Here is a 22,671-nt window from a genome sequence, read left to right on the forward strand (position 1 = left end):
TCGTCTTGGCCTTTAGCGGCACGCAACCGAATGAGCCAAATGTGCCATTGCATTATGACTTATGTTGCTGCTGCTGTTGTTGATCCATGTTGCAATGCAAATCGTTGTCATTGTTTTTGTTGTTGTTGTTGTCGCATGAGGGACAACAACTGTGCAATCAAAGTCTATTAAAAGCAAAACTAAGCCACATGCCAAAAAATCATGTTGCAGCTGACCAAAATGAGAGCGTGCGCCTCGCCAGACAAAAGCCTAAATAGTCGCCAGACAGCGTCCAGGTGTCCAGGGGGGGGGGGGGGGGGTGCTGTCTGTGAGGGAGACAATCTGCCTGGCAGATTTCTTTCTTTCAATAAATTGCATTTACTACACGCTGCGCTCTGTTTCTATCTTTTATTTTTGCTATTATGTAAGTCAACAACGTTCCAGTCTCAGCTCACAGCTCACAGCTCACATCTCGCAGTGCCCAGTTTCCAGTTCCAGTTCTCTCCTTTTCCCTCCCTTCGCCTCCATCTTCATGCGCCACTTTTCACTATTAAGTGCTCTGGTTTGTCTCTAGCTTTGATTTCGTTTTCATTTGCGTCGTCAGCCTGGTCAGCTTCAGTGCCCCAGCAGCTCGCGATTGCAACAGCTTCAAAACAACAAACCGAGACAGGCAGACAAAAACACACACTCACACACACACACGCACACAAATGCCCGTAATGAAAATGAAATTGAAATGCGAGTGCGAGTAAAAGCGGTTCCATTTGTCGCTTTGCTATGCGACGTTTGTGTCTGTGTGTGTGTTTGACGCGATTCTTCAAGAAACCACAATAAAAATATGTCAAAAATATTTAATAAATTTGAAATTTTATAGTGTTAAATATTGCTAAATAAATCAAACTATTCACACAGCAGAAAGTTTAAATCAGAACAGAGTAATTGTCCTCTTTCTTCAGCTTGGGCCTGACAGTCTGTCTGCCTCGGCAGCTTCGGAAGAAATTTAAAATTTTTAAATATACACAATTTGTAGAACGCTATTGAAATTAAATACTTAAAACTTGGACACTCTTTAGAGTGAGCACTAGGTCGGGGTTTTGCAAAATTTGATGATCACGTGTGGGAACATACAGAAAGCAGCAAAAGACTTTTCTTTACAAATGTGACGCCATAAACCTGTTGAGCTCTGTTCCTGAGCTTTGAACTAACAAGCGCAATTTAAAATGTCTATTTAATTTGTTATTGATCACAAAGAGAAAGGCAAAAATAATACATTTAAACAAAAGTAGGAGGATTAGAGCGAAGATCTATAATAATATATAAGCGGGTGCTGGCAATTCGAGGGGATTTGTATTATACGTGTGTGATGTACGAGCATATAACACAAAAAAATGTTGCTAATATTTTCCACGTTATTTATTAGAATCGGGCAACGCCGATTAATTTCATCTAGTATGCATATAGTTTTTTAGATAGTTTCGGAGTCTTTTAGAAACTACATTATTAAGATGAATTCATCAGCATTTATTTTGTATTTATTTTAGGGCTATCTCTGCTAGTTTCTCTTATATTATTCCTATTATTATTATGCAACAATATTATGCATTATAAATAAATAATTAAAAATACATGCCACTAATATATCTAGTTTATCTAATATACAAAATATCAATCTGTCAGCTTTTATATGAAATATAAAATGAATTATTTATATGTTTGGCCAAACATTCCATTTTAAATATTTAATTAGCTCGAGGTCCGTGGACCTTAAATATTTAAAATTAATAATTCAAGCAAATTCCAGGCTAAACGCATAAAGCTGAATATGTTACGCCTATCGACTGAATCTAATGTCAAACTCTTGCAACCGTGCAACATGCGTAACTCATGTCACGTTGCATGGTCACGCAATGGCCGCTGCTTATCCACAGCTTGGACAGCAGACCGGCAACTGGTGGCAACTGTCGATTTTTCACCTTTTTGCACCCTGTTACAATGTGCGAAAACAAATGCGCGTATTTCAGTTTTGACAATGCACAAAATGCGTGTCACATAAATTGACGCAATGCGAACCATGCAGCCACTATCAAGTGCACCTACACACACACACACACACACAGATAGAGCTGCCACCGCGTGGTGTCGAGGTGCCAATTAAAGCTACACGACAGACCAAAAGCCAAACAAAATGGAACAGAACCGGCCAAAGTCTTGGATTCGATGCGATTCGGTTCGATTCTTGGCGGCGTGTTTTATGCACCTTTGACATGCAAGCCGAACGAACGGGCGGCGAGTCCACGCTGACTCGGCACAGTTTACACGAAACAACAACAACAACAACAACAGCAGAAACAACAACTGCGATTGCATTTTTTTATAAAATAGTGCAAAAATTACGAAATTTGTCGTCTGACAAAAAGCGCAGCAAACGTTATAAATTAAATTTACAATTTTGGTGCTCATTAAATGCTGAGCAGAGCGGCAACAAATGTTTGTTGTCGCAGTTGCTGGCCATTAAATAATGGCTAGAAAAGGGTATATCGATTTTGATCAAATGTGGGAAAGAGGCAGAAGGAAGCATCTCCGAATCAATAAATTATATATATATTGATTCTACATTGTTCCTTTTTAAATATATCCAATCAGAAGGATGAACCAAGTCTATCTAGCTACATCCGTCTGTCGATCTAGATTCCTTTAAAAAAAACTGATGACTTACCGCAACATAAGTCACTTCATTCGATATCTGCTCCAATTTCCATAAATATGTCATATGTGTGCACATAAAATTTCATACAGATCGGACTATAAACGCCGAAGTTAGTTAAGAACGCCTTGCCCATAAATAGTATGTGCTTAAGAGAAGAAGAAGGGCGTGTGTATTTTATTCTTGTGCACAGCAGAAAGCTAGAATGTTTGCTACTGGACCTAGGGTATCTACTAGTCTTGCCCACTTATATGTTGCTCTTGCTGTTGTGGGCTGTGCGAGTATTTTGGTCAAAATTTAGAACATCGCCTTGGGAAAAAAGCTAAAATGCCTTTAATTGTTGCCAATTTCGGGTCACTTTAAGTCGCTTTGCTTTGTTGTTGGGCCGTTAAATTTTCTCGCGTTTGTCACAAATTGAATAATGTCTCAATTGAACAACAAGGCAACAAGAAAACAACAACAACAAATAAACAAGTCAACATTGTTTGCAGTTGTTTGCACAGTTCACAGTTGGCCGCTCAAATCGCTCAGCTAATTACGTGCTAAGAAAAAAACTCGACCAAGACAAGGCCCAGACATTATACAATCGCGCTTTTTGATATACTTAGACGATTATATATATCGATATATATATATATATATTATATGTGCGCATATCCTGGCAGCAGCTGCTCAAAGCGCGGCGCTAGAAAGTGAAAGGCAAACATGCAAACGCCCACTTGGCACTTGAATATATATATATATAAACATGCACACGTCTATATATATATATAGCTCACTATAACTCGATTTTTATATAATTGTAACTATTTTTTTTTGACTAATTTGCGTGCGCTTGGTAGCCAAGAAACGAATGACTCGGACAACGAACTTGCTGCTGCAGCAGCCTAAAGACTCGAAATTAGAGCAAACGGCCTACTAACTAACCAACTGAGCTGAATTAAACTAAGCGCAATTTAAGCGAACCGGTAGCCAGTCAGCCTCTGGCTATCTGACAATCGCACCACTGACCAACATATGCCACAGACAACAGCAACAACAGCAACAACAGCAACAACAACAACAACAACAGCCGGCTGGCTGGCTCGGAGATCGATACAAATATGGGTCAGCTTGTGACGCGGCAAACGTGGACATATCTGATTGTCTATGCGGCAAATGCAATTTTAATTGCCAATCATCAATGGCCAAAGCTGCTGCCGGTTGTATAAGTGCGAGAAATCTTTAGCCGAACAATTGCATCTGGTGTCTTATCTGCAGATCGAACTGATTTAGCATATGACCAAAAATAGATGCCTGTGTCTGCTCTTAAGTAAACACTTCTCTTAAATGTTAGAAAAACGCCATTGAATAAAAATTTTGCTAAATTTCAGTAAATTTGCCTGCTTTTAAAGGCACTTTCTTCTATTTAGATTTTGGTTTTAGATTTAGATTTAATATATACATTTTTAGAAAATATTTTTGGAATTGGGAAAGATTTTTCTTTTTAGTTAACAAATATTTGAAACATAATTATTAAAAAATATTTTGTTGAATTGAGAACAATTTTTCATTTAGTGGCGATTTCCAAAATTTAGAAAAGAAATATTTTAAGTGTACGCATAATTATATTTCGAATATTTCTAAGACTTCTAATATGTCTATAATTTTCTGGTGCATCTCACATATATTTTGAGTTCTTTCTTAAGCAAGTCTTAAAATTCCCAAAGAACCTTTTTTATCTCAAAGAACATATGCTAATAGTTTGTTAGCCCACAAATACTAATACAATTCCCTCAAAGATAGTTATGAATCCTTAAGATACTTTGCTCTACTCTGCAGCTCTAAGATACTTTTGTTAGTTGCACAAAAATGAATAGTTTTGTATAGCAAACATTAGCACCAATAATAATATTGTATATTCAAATATAAAGAATATATTTACTTCGTATCTTAGAGATACTTTTTGTGCATATTAAAGATGATACAGTCATTTTTTGTATAGCTATGTAACTTTGTGGGCCACAGATGCTTTTGTATCTCAAAGATAGTTTTGAATATTAAAGGTACCTTCATATCTTTAAGATATGTTTGCATGCCAAGATCAATTTGGTATCCGCCAGATGGTATACACCAAATTTAAAAAGTATCTAACAGATGGTTTTGAATCTTAAAGATACATGTGCATAGCAAAGATAGTTAAGTATCTTTCAGAACATCTAAACTTATTGTTAAGCTTGCAAAACATAACAAAAAATTAAAGAAACGTTTGGTTTTCAATAAAATTGAAGCTAAAGTGTGCTCAGAATGTTGAAGCACTCGAGTTGAGAACTCTTTTCAAATTATTTTAACGCTAACAAGATTGAGTATGAGATAACTATGATCTCAATTCTTGACTGTCAGTCGTTTTCAGAGCTTACTTTTGCCCCATAAACGTCGACAATTATCTAAGAATCTCAAAGTGCTGCGCCTTCAAGAACGCGCATGCGTAATAGAACCCAGCCCCACATATGTTGCCGCCCACGGCAAATGATCTTCATGTTACCATACTATATATATCTAATGAAAGCCAAATCGATTTCAATGTTCAATAACTTAATTAAACGCAGATTGGGGTTAAATTTGCATGCAAATTGCGAATTGCATGCGCTTTGCCAGGCCAGGGGCCGGCACAGGGGCGTCTGTGCAATCATCTTTTGAATATAAAATTGATAAATCGGTACGATTGCAATCGGGCAATTAAATAAATATACGATACATTGTTAATAATACGGCAATTAACTAGTTGACTTATACAGAGCCGGCCATTATAACGAAGAACAAATAATTGGCGTTGATTAAACTGCGCCAAAAGCTACAGTTAATTGACATTTAAGGCAATTCATTACTTAACTTTGGCAAAAACTAAAACAGAAAAACTAAAAAGCAACACATTTGCGAGCTAATAACGTCTGCGGGGGCTGTTCGATTTTGGGCACAGCTGTCTTTAAATACCAACCGAATGGAGCCAAAAGCCATTGCTAATTGCATTGACTGCTGCCGCAGCAGCAGCAGTTATTTTTGTGGAAATGCAGTTTTCACATGCTCGACTTTGGTTTTCTGCGCGTTTTTTCTTCAAAATTTACATACGTACTCCTATGTGTATGTATGTGTGTGTGCGGCGCCACAATTCTCAGGCTGCAATTGAACATTGGGGCACTTGTTGTTAGCGGCAATTAATGTTAGTTGCAGACGGACTGCATAAATCAGCCTAATTGCTATATTTAAATTCTAAATTTGGTTCTTTTTTCCAAAAACAGGCGCACGCTTGTCGTGCATATCTGAATGTCGGACCCGACCTGCTCAGAAAAAAACATTGGCTTGTATGTTATTTTGCATGTAATATATGCATAACATTAATTTTGCTGCCAGCCAGCAGGTGGTACGTTTTTTTGTTTTTTAAATTAGTTTTTTAGTTTTGGGTTTTTTTAGAATAGCAATTGAAACTCTTGCATAAACAGGGATCCCTTTTTTTAGCTTTAAACTGCGCGCGCTCAGTCAACGACAAGATGTTATCGGTGGCAGTGTTGTATAACGAGCGCGTACACTGCCGCCACAATCACAGCTGATATGCAGCTCACATAGCGTGCAAAGTAATGCAGCTTGTTCAAATAATTATAAACAATTTCATTCGAAGATAATTCATAAATTATAATAATAACATCTAAATTAATTTTTAAAATTACAAGTAAGAAAAATGTTTCAGTTATGTGCTTGATTTTCTACAAAAAAATTAGCTTGTCTTGCTTCATATTAATTTTGTTTTAACCTCTCTTCCAGAGCTGCGTACTGGCTGTAGGACTATCGATAAATCTGCGTATTTATCGCTAACCGGCTTCGCAATTTCGCATTGCAATTTTGTTTACATTTTACTAAAATGTCGCTGTCGCCAAAAAAAAGCGATGCAGCAGTAAAAAAGGAAGCGAACGATGAAGTGTCTAAGAATTCAACGGCCCCAGATGCCATGGACACGGATGACCGCCCCGAATCAATCAATACAAAAGACATACATTACGATGCCGACAGTGAGATGAACGAATCGGGCGCAGAAGATGCGGCGCCCAAGCGAGAGCCGGCCGCAGATGAGGATGCCTCCACGGTGATTGCACCGGCTAACCGCTCCACCTCTGATCCCATATCCAAGCAGAATTGCAAATGGAATCTGCGCGTCATCATCTCAAATTTGTATATGCAAACCGAGCAGCGACTGCCCAGCGCTCGTGTGCCCAAATGCCTGCACAATACGAGCCAGTGCGTGAGCAAACATCGCTGTGCCATGCTGCCGGATGCGCCCGACATTGGAATTGCCCAGGAGCTGCGCAATAATCTATATAGCCAGCACTATGAGACATATCTGGATATGCTGGAGACAATGGCCCTGCAGTCTGTCTATCCGGACGAGGCGGTTTTCGATCGGCTCCTCGATATGATTATGGTATGTTTGAATATACTTTGGAAAAATCTAACCATTGATGATGTGCACTTTTAAGATACTCAACACCAAGAGCTTGACCCTCGATGAGCTGCACAGCAGATATAGAAATGTGATACGCATTTATTATCTGCTTGTGGATGCATTTCCACCCTGCTGGACAGCGTTGCGTCCCTACTATTTGAATTTCCTGGGCGTCCCAAATGCCACAGACGAAAAGCCACAAAAGCTGAGGTTATTGCTGGATTTGCTAGAAGGTTGCCTGGCCAAATGCAGCGAATCGGAGATTAGTCGGCTAACACCCTACTACGAGCAGTTTGTCCACGATTTCGCTGAAGAGGAGAATGCAAACATGTCGCCAGAGGAAGTGTTTCTGTGTCACGTGCAGGACTACGACTGGCAGAGTGGCAAGCAGTGGGTGGATGAGTTTAAGAAAATGTCAGCAGCTGTGCAGCTGGCGCGTCTCTTCGATGCTCTGGACATGTTATGCTGGGTGTTGGAGCGTGAGTTTATGGCCTGGTTGGATCACAATCGCTTGCAGCAAACCGAGCCGGAAATCTTTCAAGACGACTCGAAGCCCTTTGTGCTCATCGTCTTTGGCATGGCAAAGAGCTCGCGGCTAACAAATATTACGCGACAGTTGCTGCGCTTGTACAGTCGTGCGGCGGCCAAGTCTATGTATCCGGAACGCCTGAGGATATTGGAGGTATTTGTATTTATTTATCAACCTGAGTATTTGCCTTAATTTGAAGCTATTTTCCTTACAATTTAGCGTTATGTGTCGCTCATCATGGAGGCAAGCAACACGGCCGAACTGGTGTACGCCAATAATTCGCTGATTTATCCCAATCTGGGTCCGCAGACACGTCGTCTAATCGGCGAGTTCTTTAAGCTATTTAAAACAGAAAATCCTGCAGATGTTAGCACCTATATTAAGACCATACCGAAGCTCAGTCAGTGCTATGTGCGTTACGAGTTTGCCGATCATTTTCTGCGTCTATTTTACTGCTCCGATGCGGCATTTGGGCCGGACAAGGTGTGCGAGGAGCTGAAGGCGAAGCGTTGGCTCAAATACAAGCCACGCAGCGCCATTGAGGAGTCGGACAATGAACAGTTGTCGCGTGAGGATTATCTAAAAATTATGCTCAATGCGCTGCGGGATTATTGCACGTGGCTGAATCTGCAAGCGTGTTGGAAATATATCAAAACCAAAGTCCCTGTGCAGCAGCTGCAAACAAGGACGAGCAGTCCACTGGCCACGCCCGTGGGCGTTGTCACTGGTGATGTGGGCAAAATATTTATGCTCGATGAGATGCAAAAGGAGGCGCACACCTGGAAGCAGCGCATCAACTCGAAAGTCATTCTGTCCAGACCCAAAGTCAATCTGCCCGTGGCCAGGATCAGTGTGAGCACCATGGCCGAGCGTTATGGCGGCGATATACGACAGCTGCGCTATCTGCGTCGTGTGCTGCTGGAGGTGAAGCGCTTCGAGGATGTTACAGATTGGCTGGCCTATGTGAACGATTTCCTGGGCGAAGATGAGCCATCATCGGAAACTGAGTCCCGAAAAGAAATAAGAGCACAATTGCCAGTGATAATTAAAACCTAAAGGTAATTTATAAATACGCCCATTACAATAAGCCAAAAGAAGAATAGAAGTCAATAAGGATAAAAGCTGAGAATTTATGGGCACATCTCTTTTTGGGAAATAGCTTAAGGATTAAACAATATACTGCATTTCAAAGAAGTAACAACATATATTTAAACATTTTCAAAAAGTTCCAATTCGCCAAACTCGCAACGTAAGCGCACAGTCAGCTACGTAAACGCAGAGTGAGCAACGTAAACGCAATGTGAGCAACGCAAGCGCAAAAGCTTCACGTTTTAACAGAAACTTGCCAGCCGTTAACAGCAAAGGCATTTAACAGCAAACCCAATGCAGGATATTGTCCTGTCTGGCAAGCGAAAAAAAAAAATACTTTTAGTTGATTTTAGCAGCACAACCCCGTCGCCAGCAGCAGGAGCAGCAAATGCTTGCCGTCGCGACAAACACGCAAACTTAGCCAAGTGTTATTCAAATAAACTACAACTCGAGTGCAAAATCAAAATTGTACGTAAAGCAACAACAGCAACAACAACAACAGAAAAATGTGCCGTATAGTGTAACAGTAGCAACAACAACAACAACGAACGTTGTGAGCACAGTGGTTAAAAAAGAAACGAAAAAGGAAAACGCAAACGCAAACGGGCCACAACAGCAAAAGCAAAAGAAAGCGCAGTCAAAATGTCGACAACTGTGGAACAGGTGAGCAAACTTGAAGCGAAACCACTTTAAGTAAATTTATGTAATTCCAATTGATATATATACATACTTTTTTTTGGTTAACCAATCAGTCATTAAGGCAATGTTACGGTATTTTAAACGGGCAGCCATTGCCGCCGACATCTGCGTAACATGCAGTGCCAGGCGGCCAACTGGCTGTCAGTCTGCCTCGCAGGCGGTCGGACTGTCTGTCAGTGTGTGCGTAGGTGTAGCCAGCTTGCGCTCAGCTTCGCTCGCTGCCTCTCTCTACTTGGGTGTGTGTGTGTGCGTGTGTGTGTTAGTGTGCGTGTGTATTGGCATGTGCTGTGCCGTTTTGCATTGCCATGCCAACGGCGACGCTGGCACTTCCTGTTTGGCTGATATTGCCTCGATTTGACAGTAAAATTCGATTAATTTCTAATCTGTACATCAGCTTGGCAAGTGCCACAGCCAGACAGACTCGCAGACTTCATACGTATTCAGCGACAAATATAAATAGCTGCCATTTTGTCAGCGAATTGAAATGCACACACACACACACACTTACGCTAACACCCAACCACACACACACACACACACTCATACAGTCAGTCACACGCATAGGACGCGGCAATGCATGCAAATTTCGTTTGCATATACAGTGAAAGCTCAACTAATGCTACAGCGGACGTTGCCTTTAGCCGGCATAATTTTTGTTGTTCTTGCGTAAAGAGAGTTTTCAACTAGATTTGAAGTAGATTAGAAGACAATTAGGCTTCGCAGGCTTTAGATTCTAGATTATAAATTCCATTCCATTAAGGGACAATTTATATGTATTTCCCCTCCAGTTTTAGTTGGGCGAACATTCTATTATTTATATTAATATATCATTGTTAATGTGCTACAAAGGTTGGTGCTGTCTTCTAGGTTGGAACTGAAAAATGTTGTGGAAGTTGGAGTGCATTTTTGGCTAATTGCATTGTAATTTTAGTTAAATATATTCTATATGTCGGCAATTAGAAACAATCGATTATTTGTGAGTTTTTTGGGACTAAAAGAGAAATTTTTGTTTTTGTTTTTTGTTTACAACTAAAGTACTCTTACATATATAATTTATATTTTAATTTTGAATTTATATATATTTGTTATAAGATCTTTAATTGAGATTTGCCTGAATAAGTATTCACTTTATTTTTGTTATATTTTTCGACTTTATCTTCGCAATAGGAACGTCCAAGTGTGCGTTTACTGTACCTCAATTCAATCGTTCGTTTGCTTGTCTGTGATTTGACAATTTGTTGCAAGAACTAGTCTAGCACCCCCACCCCTTCCTTTATCACCTTAAGAGCTGTTCACCTGCTAGCAAATTGAAGTGCCCCAACGAGTGGCCCATTTAGATAACTTCAAGACTTGAGGGGGTCTTCTTCCCCCCCAAAATATGCATTGAAAACACAAGTTTTTACTTTGTGTCGCTTAAATTTTCTAATTGTAGCTTAATTTTATGTAAATTATCTTCCAACTCAGAGTTCCTTCTTACTTTTTTTTTTAGGTGCGTATGCTACGCGTAAGTCTCGCCTTTCAAAGTCACAGAAAACTTTTGTTGCATATTTCAAGGCGCGCATGTAGCGCGAGTCATTACGTTTTATAGACTTTATAAGAACTTCGCTGATGCAGTTTGGTCAGAAGTTTTCGCTGCGCTGCGTTGTCAGGTGACTGCTCAGCATATCCTTATAGAGCAGCATATACACATACATATATAAATATAAAGTATATGGTGTGTATATATATGTATGTACATGAAAAGTTAGAAACGGGCGAAAGGGAGATAGCGTTAATAACGGAAGGCGCCTTTTTTTGTTGTGCGGAAAGAAAAACATTTTCAAGCGTTTATGGCCACGCGGTATTATGATGGCATTTAATATAAGTTTTCCGGGAAAAACAAGATTTAAGCATCAAAATGTGCTTTAATTTAAATTTTTATATATACCTCATTAAATTGTTTATATTCCCGACCACATCAGAATGTACACAACAATCCTATTTGGCATTTAATATATATTTTAATAGTAGTATAAATATAATCACATTTAATTAACTTATAATTTGAGCGAGCAAATAATGTTGCATACACTTTGAATGCGAAAGGATTTGCAAAGTTTTTAAATTAAATTTAACTATGCTTTAGAAAATACTTGACATTCTTTTATGGCCACTTGAAAGCGATTCATTTTATTCCACTCAAATTCATGCAAATGTTGATTCTAACATGCCCCAAAAAGTATGCTACACGCATATATTTCGCAGAATTTTAATTGCACAGTAATTTTTTGTTGTTTCTCAACACTTTTCTTGTGTTTTTTTATTTGGTTAGCAAATATGTGAGAGATAAAGTTTATATATATATATTACAGATCAGCTTTATTAGTCAGTCTGTCTGTCTGTTTCTATGGAAACTAGCCAAATAAAACTTGGCTAAGTTTTAATTGCAGGTAAAACATATATGGGAGTCATTCGGAACTAATGATAAGAAATGAAATTTTTGTACATACATTTGTTGGTTATTCATACTTTCTCTAAACAAAAAAAAGGGATTAGTAAAAGTATAAATTCAAAATAATATTAATTAAGTTAATATAATAAAAATATGTAATCAATTACAGAGAATAGAATCAATTTGGTTAGATGTGAAAGAAATGAATAGGGAGAAAACAAATCATATTAAAAGAGGGTTAAGAAATAGAGTTAATAATAAATAAATAAGAGAATGAAGAGTAGAGCAGTAGAATAGAGAGATAGAGTAGGAACAGGAAAGGAGGGTGAAGAAATAAGATTATAAATAATAAATTAATTATAAATGGAGAATAAAGAGTAGAATAGTAGAATAAAAAAAGGAAGGGTAAAATACGACAGTAGTAAGAAGTAGGATTTGGAAAAATTAAGATAATAAAGAGTAGAGTAGTAAAATAGAGAGAGAGAGAGAGAGAGAGAGGAAAGGAGAGAAAGAGAGAGAGAATTGGTAAAGAACAATAGGAGGAGAGAGATAGGAATGGGGAAAAAGTGGATAAAGAAATAAATTAATAATAAATAATAAAGAGAATTAAGAATAGGGTAAGAGAAAAGAGGAAGAGGGGAATGAACAATAGTAGTAGAGAAGTAGGAATGGAAAATTATTGCCACGATGGAGGATAATTTTGTAGGCTGTCCGGCCTCGAACTATTATATTATATAGTTCCCCGGTTTCTATTCTTTTCATTTTCCCAAATCATGTTATTTGAATGCATAGTTAAATAAGAAAATAATAGGGAACATTCGTATGAATTATAGACGTGATGTATTATGTATAGCATATAGCACGTCGATTTGTAACGGTGCATGGGCTAACTAACGAGACACACACACATACACACATAGGCACACATACAGCCATGTCTGTTGCTATTACGTGCGAAGCTTCCTGCTTTTTGTGCAGTATTTTGCCCTGAGCATAAATTACAACTTCTCAGAGGTTAGCAACAAGGCGCACATATGTACAGGCACACACACACACATACGCACATACACACACACCTACACCTACATACATACGCTCGCATGTGCCTTTGGCTTGGCTGTCAGTGTCGCCGGTTGCCGCTGCTTACATAATGTTAATGATGCTGCCGCCGCGGCCAGTGCCGGGACTCATTTCATGTTGTTTGCGAAAAACAGATAAAAAGAACAACAAAAACAAAAGTCAGCGGCGGCGGCGGCACGTGACACGCGGCGTCGGGGGCGTCACAATGGACGCACTGCATCCTGGGCTAAATTGTTTTGCCGTGCTGCCGTTGCTGTTGTTGTTGTACATTATTTCAATTTGGCGGCATAATAAAGTGCTTCCGTTGTGGGCCACATGGCGTATTGTGCAACGCCTGGCAATGCGAGCAGCTTCAGCTGCAGCAGCTGCATCCCCAAGGATAATGCCTTGCTTTGGCTTCGTTATGCTTGTTTGCGCTGATGCACAGCGCCAACGCGGGCCAACTGCTTGCCCCTGGGCAGTGCCTTGACACACACTCACAAACACACACACACACCAACACACAGATGTACACACAGCTGCCCCAAATTGGCAGCTGGTGACCGCCAAACGTGTCATTTGGAGCTCCGGCGCCTCTGCCCTGGCCAAGGTCAAATCTCAACTGTTTTGATTTAATTTATTGTTGCATGCATTTGTGCGCTCATAAAACGCCAACGAACGCCTAAGTTAGCACACAGACACACTCACCTGCTCCCCACACCCGCTCCCCACACCCGCTCCCCACACCCGCTCCCTTCAAGCTGCTTCCCCCCTCCCACGCCCCCTTTTTTGCGGCTAGCAAAGCCAATATTTTGTTTGTCTGCCTCTGTTTATCTTTGTCTTTGTCTAGAAGCGAGTGTGTCTGTGTATATTTTGATTGCTTTTGCTCACACCCTTAGCACCCTATCCCACACACACCCACACACACCCACACACACACACGTACACACACATACACCCACAAAGCTATGCAGGGCCGCCACGAGGTGACTCAATGTCTTGCTCATTTCCTTCGAATGGTCGAAACTATATTCAGCACAGCCGCTGTTTCTTTATGCCCAGTGTCTGTGTCTGTGTGTGTGAGATTCTTTGTGGCATAAATAGGGGTTTTGTTTTTATGTGAGTGCTGGCATAACATACATATACATGTATATATATATATATTTATATATATAGAACTGTAGCAGCCCCGACTTTAAATGACTTTCCTTTTGCCAATTCGCAAATGTGCTTGACGCTCTGAAAGGATTCTAAATTGCTTTTACATTGGTTTCTTGTTAGCTCTATCTTTGTTTTTTTTTACCTTAACAAATGCTTTTTATTTTGTTACCTAACTTCAATTTGCGCTTTAAATTGAGTCGAAGTTTAACATTTTTAGCCAGCAACAAAATTTGTGTAGCTAAACTTTAGAATCTATTTTTAAATGACGTTCAGCTTTTAGAAGTATCAATATCGCAAATTGTGCTAAATACTTTAAGCTCATCGTATTTGTTGACCTGTTTCTTGATAAATAAATCTATGCGACATCTCGATATGAGTGCAGAAACTAAGCTTTTCATTTTGCTAAGCGAACAATTTGTAATTTTGTGCAATACATTTTGACTTCTTACAGCTCAGTTAGTAGTTAGTTGTCAATAGTAAATTAATTATGCTCTGCTAACTGGGAATTAAATCTTGCATGTTTAGTCGTGTATAGACATGTTATAGGTTGTTGAAAATTTATTTTCGACACGTCAATCAAGAGATGCGAAAATTTTCATATCTCACAATTTAAAAACTAAAGCCTGGTAGACTTTAGTTTGTCTCTTGCTAATCTCTATACACAAAACTCTATGTCTTGACTGACTGACTGACTCACTGACTGACTGACTGACTGACTGACTGACTGATTCACTGATTGGTGATCAAGGCAGAGCCCAAACCGTAAGAGCTAGGAAAGTTTCTTTTTGTTTACCATCCAATAGGCCTCAAAATCATTTTCAAAGATCTTTGTTCGAAGTCAAGCAACCACGGTGTAGAATGCGATTCACTGTTTGACAGTCACATCTTTAAATATACAGTTTCAGAGTCGCTTACCACATTTAACCAGGTTTTACAATTTTCAACTAATTTGTAAGTAACCGTTCGACAGTCAAATCTTTAGACTTACAGTTACAAAGTCACAGGCGTTAATTAAGTCGGTTCTACGATTTTTACAAACAGTTTTAAAATAACAGTTTGACAGTCACAGCTTAAGACTTACAATCGTAAAGTCTTTTACCTCAATTAATTCGGTCTTCAGCGATTTTCGCACCGTTTTAAAGTCGATTTCGACTTACAGTTTTAGAGTCACTTACTTCATTTACACCAGCTTTCAGCTGATTTTACACTGCTTTCCACTTATTTTCCTTTTCCGCCCACTGTGCCGACTTTGCACTTTGCACCCATTAACTGTTATCTGTTTCACAGTTTCGACTTCTGTACGCATTTTGCCTCCCCTGATTGTCTGTTCGTGATGGCTATATTTATTATACACTTTCTCTGGCCTCCGCTGGCTGTGCCATGCAGCTTGTGACATTACAGAAGCGATTTTAAATTATTCCAATAATGCTTTTTAAGGCGCAACAAGAGCTCTGTTGGTTGTAAATGGAATATTGAATATTCATAAGGTTCCATTTATTGCCATATATCGATGCCCATATTAATCCTTACTGTGGGCAAAGGGCAATCCAAAAATTGACTTTTATTTTCGGTTTTTTCTCTTTGGCTTTTTTCACATGTTTCTGTGCGTCTTACCAGAATGCGAATCATATTGCGAGTGGCAGCAGATAGCGAGAAGGCGAAGAGTGATTGTGTTCTGGCGTGTACGCACACACAGAAACACACGCACACACGTTCACACACGTGTGTATTGTTGCTTTTCTCATTTTCTTGATTTTATTACTTTTACTTTTTACGATTTATTTGCCGAAATTGCTTATTTCCCTCCGCCAATGAGAAAATGAAGCAAGCCAAAAGGAAATTGGCGTATTGTTATTGTTTGCTGCTGCCACTGTTCCTGCCACTGCCACAGACATTGCCACAGCCAGTGTGACTATTGCATTGTCTCTCGCAGCCACTCAAAACGCAATTTTGTGGCAAATTCAATCAACGTTGTTGTTAATCGATTCTGCATAGCAGCCCCCCAAGCCACTTGACTTGCTCTTTAGCTTGAGCACTTTTATCAGCTTTCTCACAGTTTTCTCCAGCCTTCTCTCTGCTCTTTCAGCTTCAGTTATATGTACACACACACACACACGCACACATACGTGCGCAATTTTTCATTAATCATACGCCATGTTGCATCCACACAGGACTCGCTGCAATCACTGACTGCCAAGTGGCATTGCACACGGATTTTCCATGCCTCTGCACACGTTGCCCACTCAGAGCAAGAGTTTAAATGCTTGTCGTGGCAGAAGAGAGAGAGAGAGAGAGGGGGGAGAGGGTTTGGGGAAGCAGCACGTAAACATAAACACAAACACATATGCACATGTATTTAAATTCAATCGGAATATTTCTCTTATTTGATATTCCATAAACCCACTTTCAATTATTTCCGCAAAATAAAATTTAACATATTTTTCGGTATAAAAAAATATATTTTTCGAGAGCAAATATCGAAAAATGAAAATTTTATGCAAAAAGCGTACAAAATGCGAGCGAACAGTTATTCCTTGGCTGTCGACGATTAAATACCCTTACTTTCGTATAAGAGTCGCGTCATTTGAACTTAATTATGTAGTTTTTCGATGTTGATGAGATTTATTTTCATATTAGGAGTAACACGCGTAATTAGTTCGATTACGATAACTTCAAAAACAGATGAGTTTGTTAATCAAACGAGAAAGTAAGGATATCTTCGGCGGATTTGCAGATATCTGAAAATACTGAAGCTCGTAAATGCTGAGTTTGATGAAAATATCTTAGAAAAACGTAGCTAATTTTTCGAAACGCTACAATCCCGTGAATACTCTGTTCGGCGGACAGCGAACGTAGTTTCAGAAAGGTTTCAGAAAGGGTTCGCCTAAGGCTAGCTTCCTTTAGCATAGTTTTCACTGTACATTGATTAAATCGCTTTCAAAATTAGCTTCTCTATTTAAACACTAGCTGTCAATATTTGGCATGTGGTATTGCGAATTAGGTTTCTAATATTCGCAACGCCAAACAATAAAATCAAATTAAACGCACGCAATTATTAAAATATTGCCTTTATATTGGCTGCATACGTTTAGTTAAGCACGTTATTTAGCTAAACTGTCGCACTCTCTCTCTCTCACTCTCCGTCTCTCTCTCTCTCTCTTTTCAATGCACAATTTAGTAAATTGCACATGGTCTAAAAAAAAATGATACGTTCGCTCCTTAAACAGGTTATCTAAATTGCAAATTTTGCGGCGCGCGTAATTGAAAAACATAAACCGCCAGGCACAGCCGCATTTTCCCTCTTACACATTATACCTCTCGCCTCACCCCTCTCGCCTCGCCCCTCTCTCTCTCCCTCTCTTTCTCTCTCTCTCTGTTTCTCTCTCTCTCTGTTTCTCTCTCTCTCATCTTTCATCTCTTATGGCTGCCGTTCGCCATTTTAGTTATGCAGCATGGGCAGCAAATTAAATGAAAATGCCGCTAAAAATAGCTAGCGAATGAGTCGCCTGCTCTCGCCCCAGTCTCCCTCTCTCTCTCTCTCTGGCTAATGCAATTACAGTAGCGCAGTGTCAAAATGCCTCAATTTAGTGCAAAATGGCTGTCATCGATTTCCGCTTATATTCCGCTCTTATTCAATCATTTTTGTGCGTGTGTTGACGAAATCATTTCGAATGCGGTTCGATTTACACAACGTTATTTTGTTATTTCTCTCATCTCTTTTATGTATTTGACATTTTGGGTTATGCGTTACGAATTCCCAACCAAATATGCATTAATTTATTTGAGTGTGTGCGTATCCCTGTGTGTGTATGTGTATGTGTGTGTCCCTTGCTGACAACAACAACAAGATGAGTTCAGAAACAACATCGCTAACTGCCACATGAAGTTCAATATTTGCCCGCGTTAAACCGTAGATGTATTAACATAATGTGTCAGCACAAAAACCAGAGTGTGTGTGGGCACACATGACATGACCTATAGATATATGCGTGTATCTTGGGAGAGGTCATATAGCACAGTGGAACTGGGTTGGGTATATCAAGCGAGTGTAGAATTTAAATTTTTTTGTTCTTACTTATTAAAATGGGAAAGAATAAAATGTCGCAGATATATTTTTGTATCTTGGGAGCGGTCAGGAAGCAGGTTCATTAAAGGTATACTATATAAAAGTTCAAACTATTAGAAAAAAAATTAAATTCTATTAAAACAATGTAAAAGACTAAAGAATATTAATGAAAAAGTTTATGTGTGCCTCTATAGAAACTTAAAATTTTATTTTTATAATTCATAAATAATGAAAACTGGGAATAATAGGATGCCGAAGGTTAAGAACTCCTGTAAGCCATATGTACAAGTCATAGCTGGAGGAACTTTTATACAGAAGCCATATGTATATAGGGACCACATCATATAGAATTAGAATTAGCAGATAAGTTACGAGAATAGCAAAGTATATGCTGGGTCTTGCATATATGCTAGGAGAATAATTAGAACAGGCAAATTTTCTACTATATAGCTATATAATATAGTAGTCCGATATTCATACAATTTTGCCTATTATATAGAGACTATAGTGAAGATCTTAAATGCAAAATGAAGACAAGATATTTGGAGGAACAAAGACTTTCTTATAGAAGCTTTAAATTATACCCTGAACCCATTGAAAATGGATAAAAAGAGGATTAAGTTTTTTGTGGAAATGTATGTAACAGGCAGTTATGCTCTACTATGCCTAACACATTTCGTGACAGAATAATAATAAGCTAATAAATTAACTTTCAATATTTCTCTGCCTATTTTGATTAATTGTTTTTCGATTTCTGGAAACTGTGCGTTAACAGCTTCGCGCTGTGAGTTGTGCGAGTCGCGCAAATGTGCTTGTCGCTTGAAAAATATGACGACAACTGGCAACGGCGATCCAGACGCAGCCATTTTTCCAGCTGAAAGATCCCAATTGGCGAATACAGGCCCCAACCACTTCTTAACCTCGTCGCGGTCTCACAGCGCCACAGTCGTCTTCAGCCTGCCTGTCGCGTTCCATGGCTGTCAGTTGCTTGCAGCACAACGCTTCCGCTGCTTAAGCAACGTTCAAGCACACACCAACACACACATACACGCACACCAACACACTGAGTCTGAGGCATGTCACGTATGTTTGTGCCCAAGCATTCGCATAAACATTCCGTCACCATCTTGCGATAGCCTCCTGCCTCCTGCCAGTGTCTACTGCTCCTGGCTGATGGCTCCTGCCTTCTACTCCTGTCTTACGCTTTTGCCTCCTGCTCCTGGTTGTGGCACATCTCATATCCATCTGCACTGACAACACATTGGCATTGACGGCGCGCGCGTCGTTTGTGTTAAATGTCAGCGCTGTGGCAGGGCAGGTCCCTGGGCTGGGGTCACAGCAATTGACCTTCCATTCATCACAACAGCCACTGCCAGTGGCATACGCTTTGGCTCTGGTTGTGGCTCTGGCGCATATTGTTTACAAAGGCAAACTCTATTGATGTTTACAAAATTCATTTATTGATTACGGCAGACGCCACACGAAAGTTTTTGGTTACGAAAACAACACAAGCGAATTTTGGGTTTCTGGGATGGGTTTTGGGTCATGGGTTTCGGCTCTGTAATTATCCACTCAAATGAGGCTGAAAAACAGCTGAAGCAGAGCTGTAACTGCTGTCAAGTCCTTTTATCTGGCGTCTTCTGTTAGTTAATGATGAGTGCTTCGAGTTTTTCCATATGACGACTTCCGCTTCCCATTTTTACGCACCCTGTGCCCATTGAAAGGGCGAGAAGGGGTATAATGTTGATGTAAATGTATGTCACAGGCAGAAGAAGGCACTTTTGAATATACAAAGTATATATATATATATCTTATATATCATATATCGACTCAATCCAGCCCTGTTTTTTTGTGCGTTTGTGTGAAAGTTGACTTACATAAATGTTCTCGTATAGTATTAGCAAAAGAAGTTTATTTCTTTATTTCTCGATTTTTTTCACATTTTCATAGTATCGATAAATATCGATTTTTAAATAAGGTTTTTATGGAATTACTCGAAGACTATAAGAGTTAGAGACAACAAATTTGGGATATGGATTTTCGTAAAATGTACACAGAATCAAAATATTTCACTTTTCAAATACCTCTCCCCGTCACATTCAAAACGTATAATAAAAAGTATTTTTGGAGGCAGGATCTTGGGCTTTGGCATATACACATATGTGTGTGCCATATTCAATCCCTGAATATTTTATTAGGATCGGTATGTAAACATTCGGGAATGCATTTGTACGCTTGTGTATGTGTGTTTTTGTATATATATATTAATATATGAAATACGTATGTGAACAAAAGGAAACTAATTTTTTGTAAGAGCAGCCTGGCGCTGAATACAGGGCATTTGTTAGTCGTGTACTCCCGACTAGAGCACTTTAACTTGTCTTTTTTTTTGTTGTTTTTAAGCCTTTTTGGTTGGCAGCCAAATAACTGTAAATAAGCAGGTTGTCGCGGAATGCGACAACAGTTGTTGTCGTCGTCTCCTGGCGCTCGTGTCCTTCGTTTGAGGCAAATTTGCTTGGATGTTGCCTTCACACAAAAGGCAACAAATGAAAGACAAAAATATTTTGTAATGAAAGGACTTGAGAAATATAATAAATAATGACAAGTCCCCAAGCAAAGTGAAATGCAACCATGAGTAAGGCAGAGTCCCAGCGACCCCCGCTCCTCCCCAGCTCTGGCTTTTCACTCACATTTCCTCGCTGCTGCTGCTGCTCGTTGTTGATGTGCCTTTAAAGCACAATGACAATTAGAAAATCTTTGGCACTGCATAAAAAAGGGGTTTCCATCTCGTGTTTTCGCAAGTGCTCATTTCGAGAATTTTGTTGCCTGCCTTTTGGCGTGAAAAATGAGCTGCAAGGCTAGATAGCCTAAAGGAAAACAAAACGAGGTAAATTTCTTTTCAGTTGCATTTGAGCGTGCAAAAGATTTATGCTTGGGTCTTGTTTTTCATTATATTTTGCCATTTGCAAATCACAATGATGATCCGATTGTTTGGAAATCTGTGCCACGTTTTTCATTTGACGCGAATTCAGCTTAGCAGCTTTTGCACTCCGACTAAAATTGGGTACTTGTTGGTAATAAATACAAAATGTCATCGAATTATGCTTTGAAACATTTTGTTGCAGTAAATTTCTGCTAAATACGTTGCTGGATTGCGATTTCAACATGAAATAATTTCTTATATTGAGCTCTTTTAACATGTAATTATAACTAATATATAATTTATTAAAATTTTCTACTAAATGTTGCCTAAAAATATTTTTTTAAGTGTTAAATTATTTAAATATTTTGATCCCATGCCTTCTCAATATTATTGTTACAAATAAAAAATTTAAGAAATGAAAATAATAAATCGGATTATTTAAATTTTGTATCGCCAAAAATTGTCAGAGATTAAAAACAAGCAACATTTAAATATAATGCAAAAGTTAAGAATCAAAAGCATATTTGTAAATGAAAATGAATTTGAATAAAATTTGTGTTTTAGTATAACTTTTTGCTGAGCACACAACAAGTGCCTTCATTTTGATAAAGCAATCAAAAAACATTTACTAAATTATTCAAACTTATCTAAAGAGCCGAAACACACAAAAAAAAAAACAAAAACAGAAACATGCTGACAACATGAAAACACAAACACGACATAAAATGCAAAACATGAAAACCATTTTATGATGAAATCCAAACAAAAAGCCCAATTTAAAATGCAACCAACTGGCATATATGTATATGTATATATGTGTATGCATGTGTGTTTGTGTGTGTGCAAATACTCACTATAACACAAGGAAAATGCGTGCTGCTCATGAGAGAAAGTCTCTTCCTCATCCCTTGCCTGGTTTAACTGTTGCAATCGCTGATGAAATTAATTAATTGCTTTGCCTGTCGCTGGCAATTTGCCACGCCCACGCACCAAACCATCGAAAACTATAAATTCAATTTGCCTTATATGCATTATATATATTTGGTGTCCTTTTCTTTGAGAATTTTAACGCTGGCGCGGCACAAGACGCAGAGAGAAGGATGGAGAGAGAGAGAGAGAGAGGGCCAAGTCAGCAGCCAAGGAAGCCAAAGTAACTTTTGCCATGGCCCGAAAATCCTTTTTTAATTAAATTTTCTGTACATTTTGCAGTTTTTAGGTTTGAGTAGACAACGAACCGAACGCCTCATATATGACAAGCAAGTCCTTTGACTTCGCCGCGCTCTCTCTCATTCGGTATTTCTCCCTTTCTCTGTCTCTTGCCAAGTCTCCCAGCTGAGGCTTCTCGCAGTCTGTGACTGTAACCAAAGACAAAGTTTTAGCCCGGCTGCATTCTGGTTGCTCCTCTTCCCATTGTTGTTGTTGTTGTTGTTGTTTTCTGTCAACTTAATCCAATTACATGCACACGTACTACTCGACTTGCCATAAAGTACATATGAGCGTAGTTTGCACTTTGATTTTGGTCTCGCCTCTTGCAGCTGCCCAACTTGGCTCATAGTC

General features: G+C 39.0%; 2 protein-coding genes across 3 annotated transcripts in view; both read left to right on the forward strand.

The window, feature by feature from the left end:
• Positions 1–6,531: 6,531 nt before the first annotated feature.
• Positions 6,532–8,815, forward strand: LOC135431188 (uncharacterized). The gene is made up of 3 exons (XM_064686158.1): positions 6,532–7,136; positions 7,192–7,839; positions 7,906–8,815. The coding sequence occupies exons 1-3, from the start codon at positions 6,579–6,581 to the stop codon at positions 8,740–8,742; spliced, it is 2,043 nt and encodes a 680-aa protein (XP_064542228.1). The 5' UTR covers positions 6,532–6,578; the 3' UTR covers positions 8,743–8,815.
• Positions 8,816–9,112: 297 nt separating this feature from the next.
• The window catches only part of LOC135431187 (uncharacterized), a 48,585-nt gene continuing 35,026 nt past the window's right edge, over positions 9,113–22,671 (forward strand). The window contains exon 1 of one of the 2 annotated variants that reach the window (XM_064686156.1): positions 9,113–9,438. In XM_064686156.1, coding sequence (XP_064542226.1) covers positions 9,418–9,438 — 21 coding nt within the window. In that variant the 5' untranslated portion in view covers positions 9,113–9,417. The remainder of the gene's footprint in view (positions 9,439–22,671) is intronic. The other variant, XM_064686157.1, reaches the window with a different exon arrangement.

The sequence above is a fragment of the Drosophila montana genome, unplaced genomic scaffold (genome assembly GCF_035044405.1).
Source record: "Drosophila montana isolate Dmon_TW-CO22-7 unplaced genomic scaffold, ASM3504440v1 contig_3175_1, whole genome shotgun sequence".
Lineage (NCBI taxonomy): Eukaryota > Metazoa > Arthropoda > Insecta > Diptera > Drosophilidae > Drosophila > Drosophila montana.

What these genes read in the sequence shown, in the direction of transcription:
- LOC135431188 (XM_064686158.1), top strand. Translation starts at nt 6,579, where the DNA reads ATGTCGCTGTCGCCAAAAAAAAGCGATGCAGCAGTAAAAAAGGAAGCG. An exon ending in GGCTCCTCGATATGATTATG is followed by an intron (nt 7,137 to 7,191) that starts GTATGTTTGAAT and finishes TGCACTTTTAAG; the next exon opens with ATACTCAACACCAAGAGCTT. An exon ending in AACGCCTGAGGATATTGGAG is followed by an intron (nt 7,840 to 7,905) that starts GTATTTGTATTT and finishes CTTACAATTTAG; the next exon opens with CGTTATGTGTCGCTCATCAT.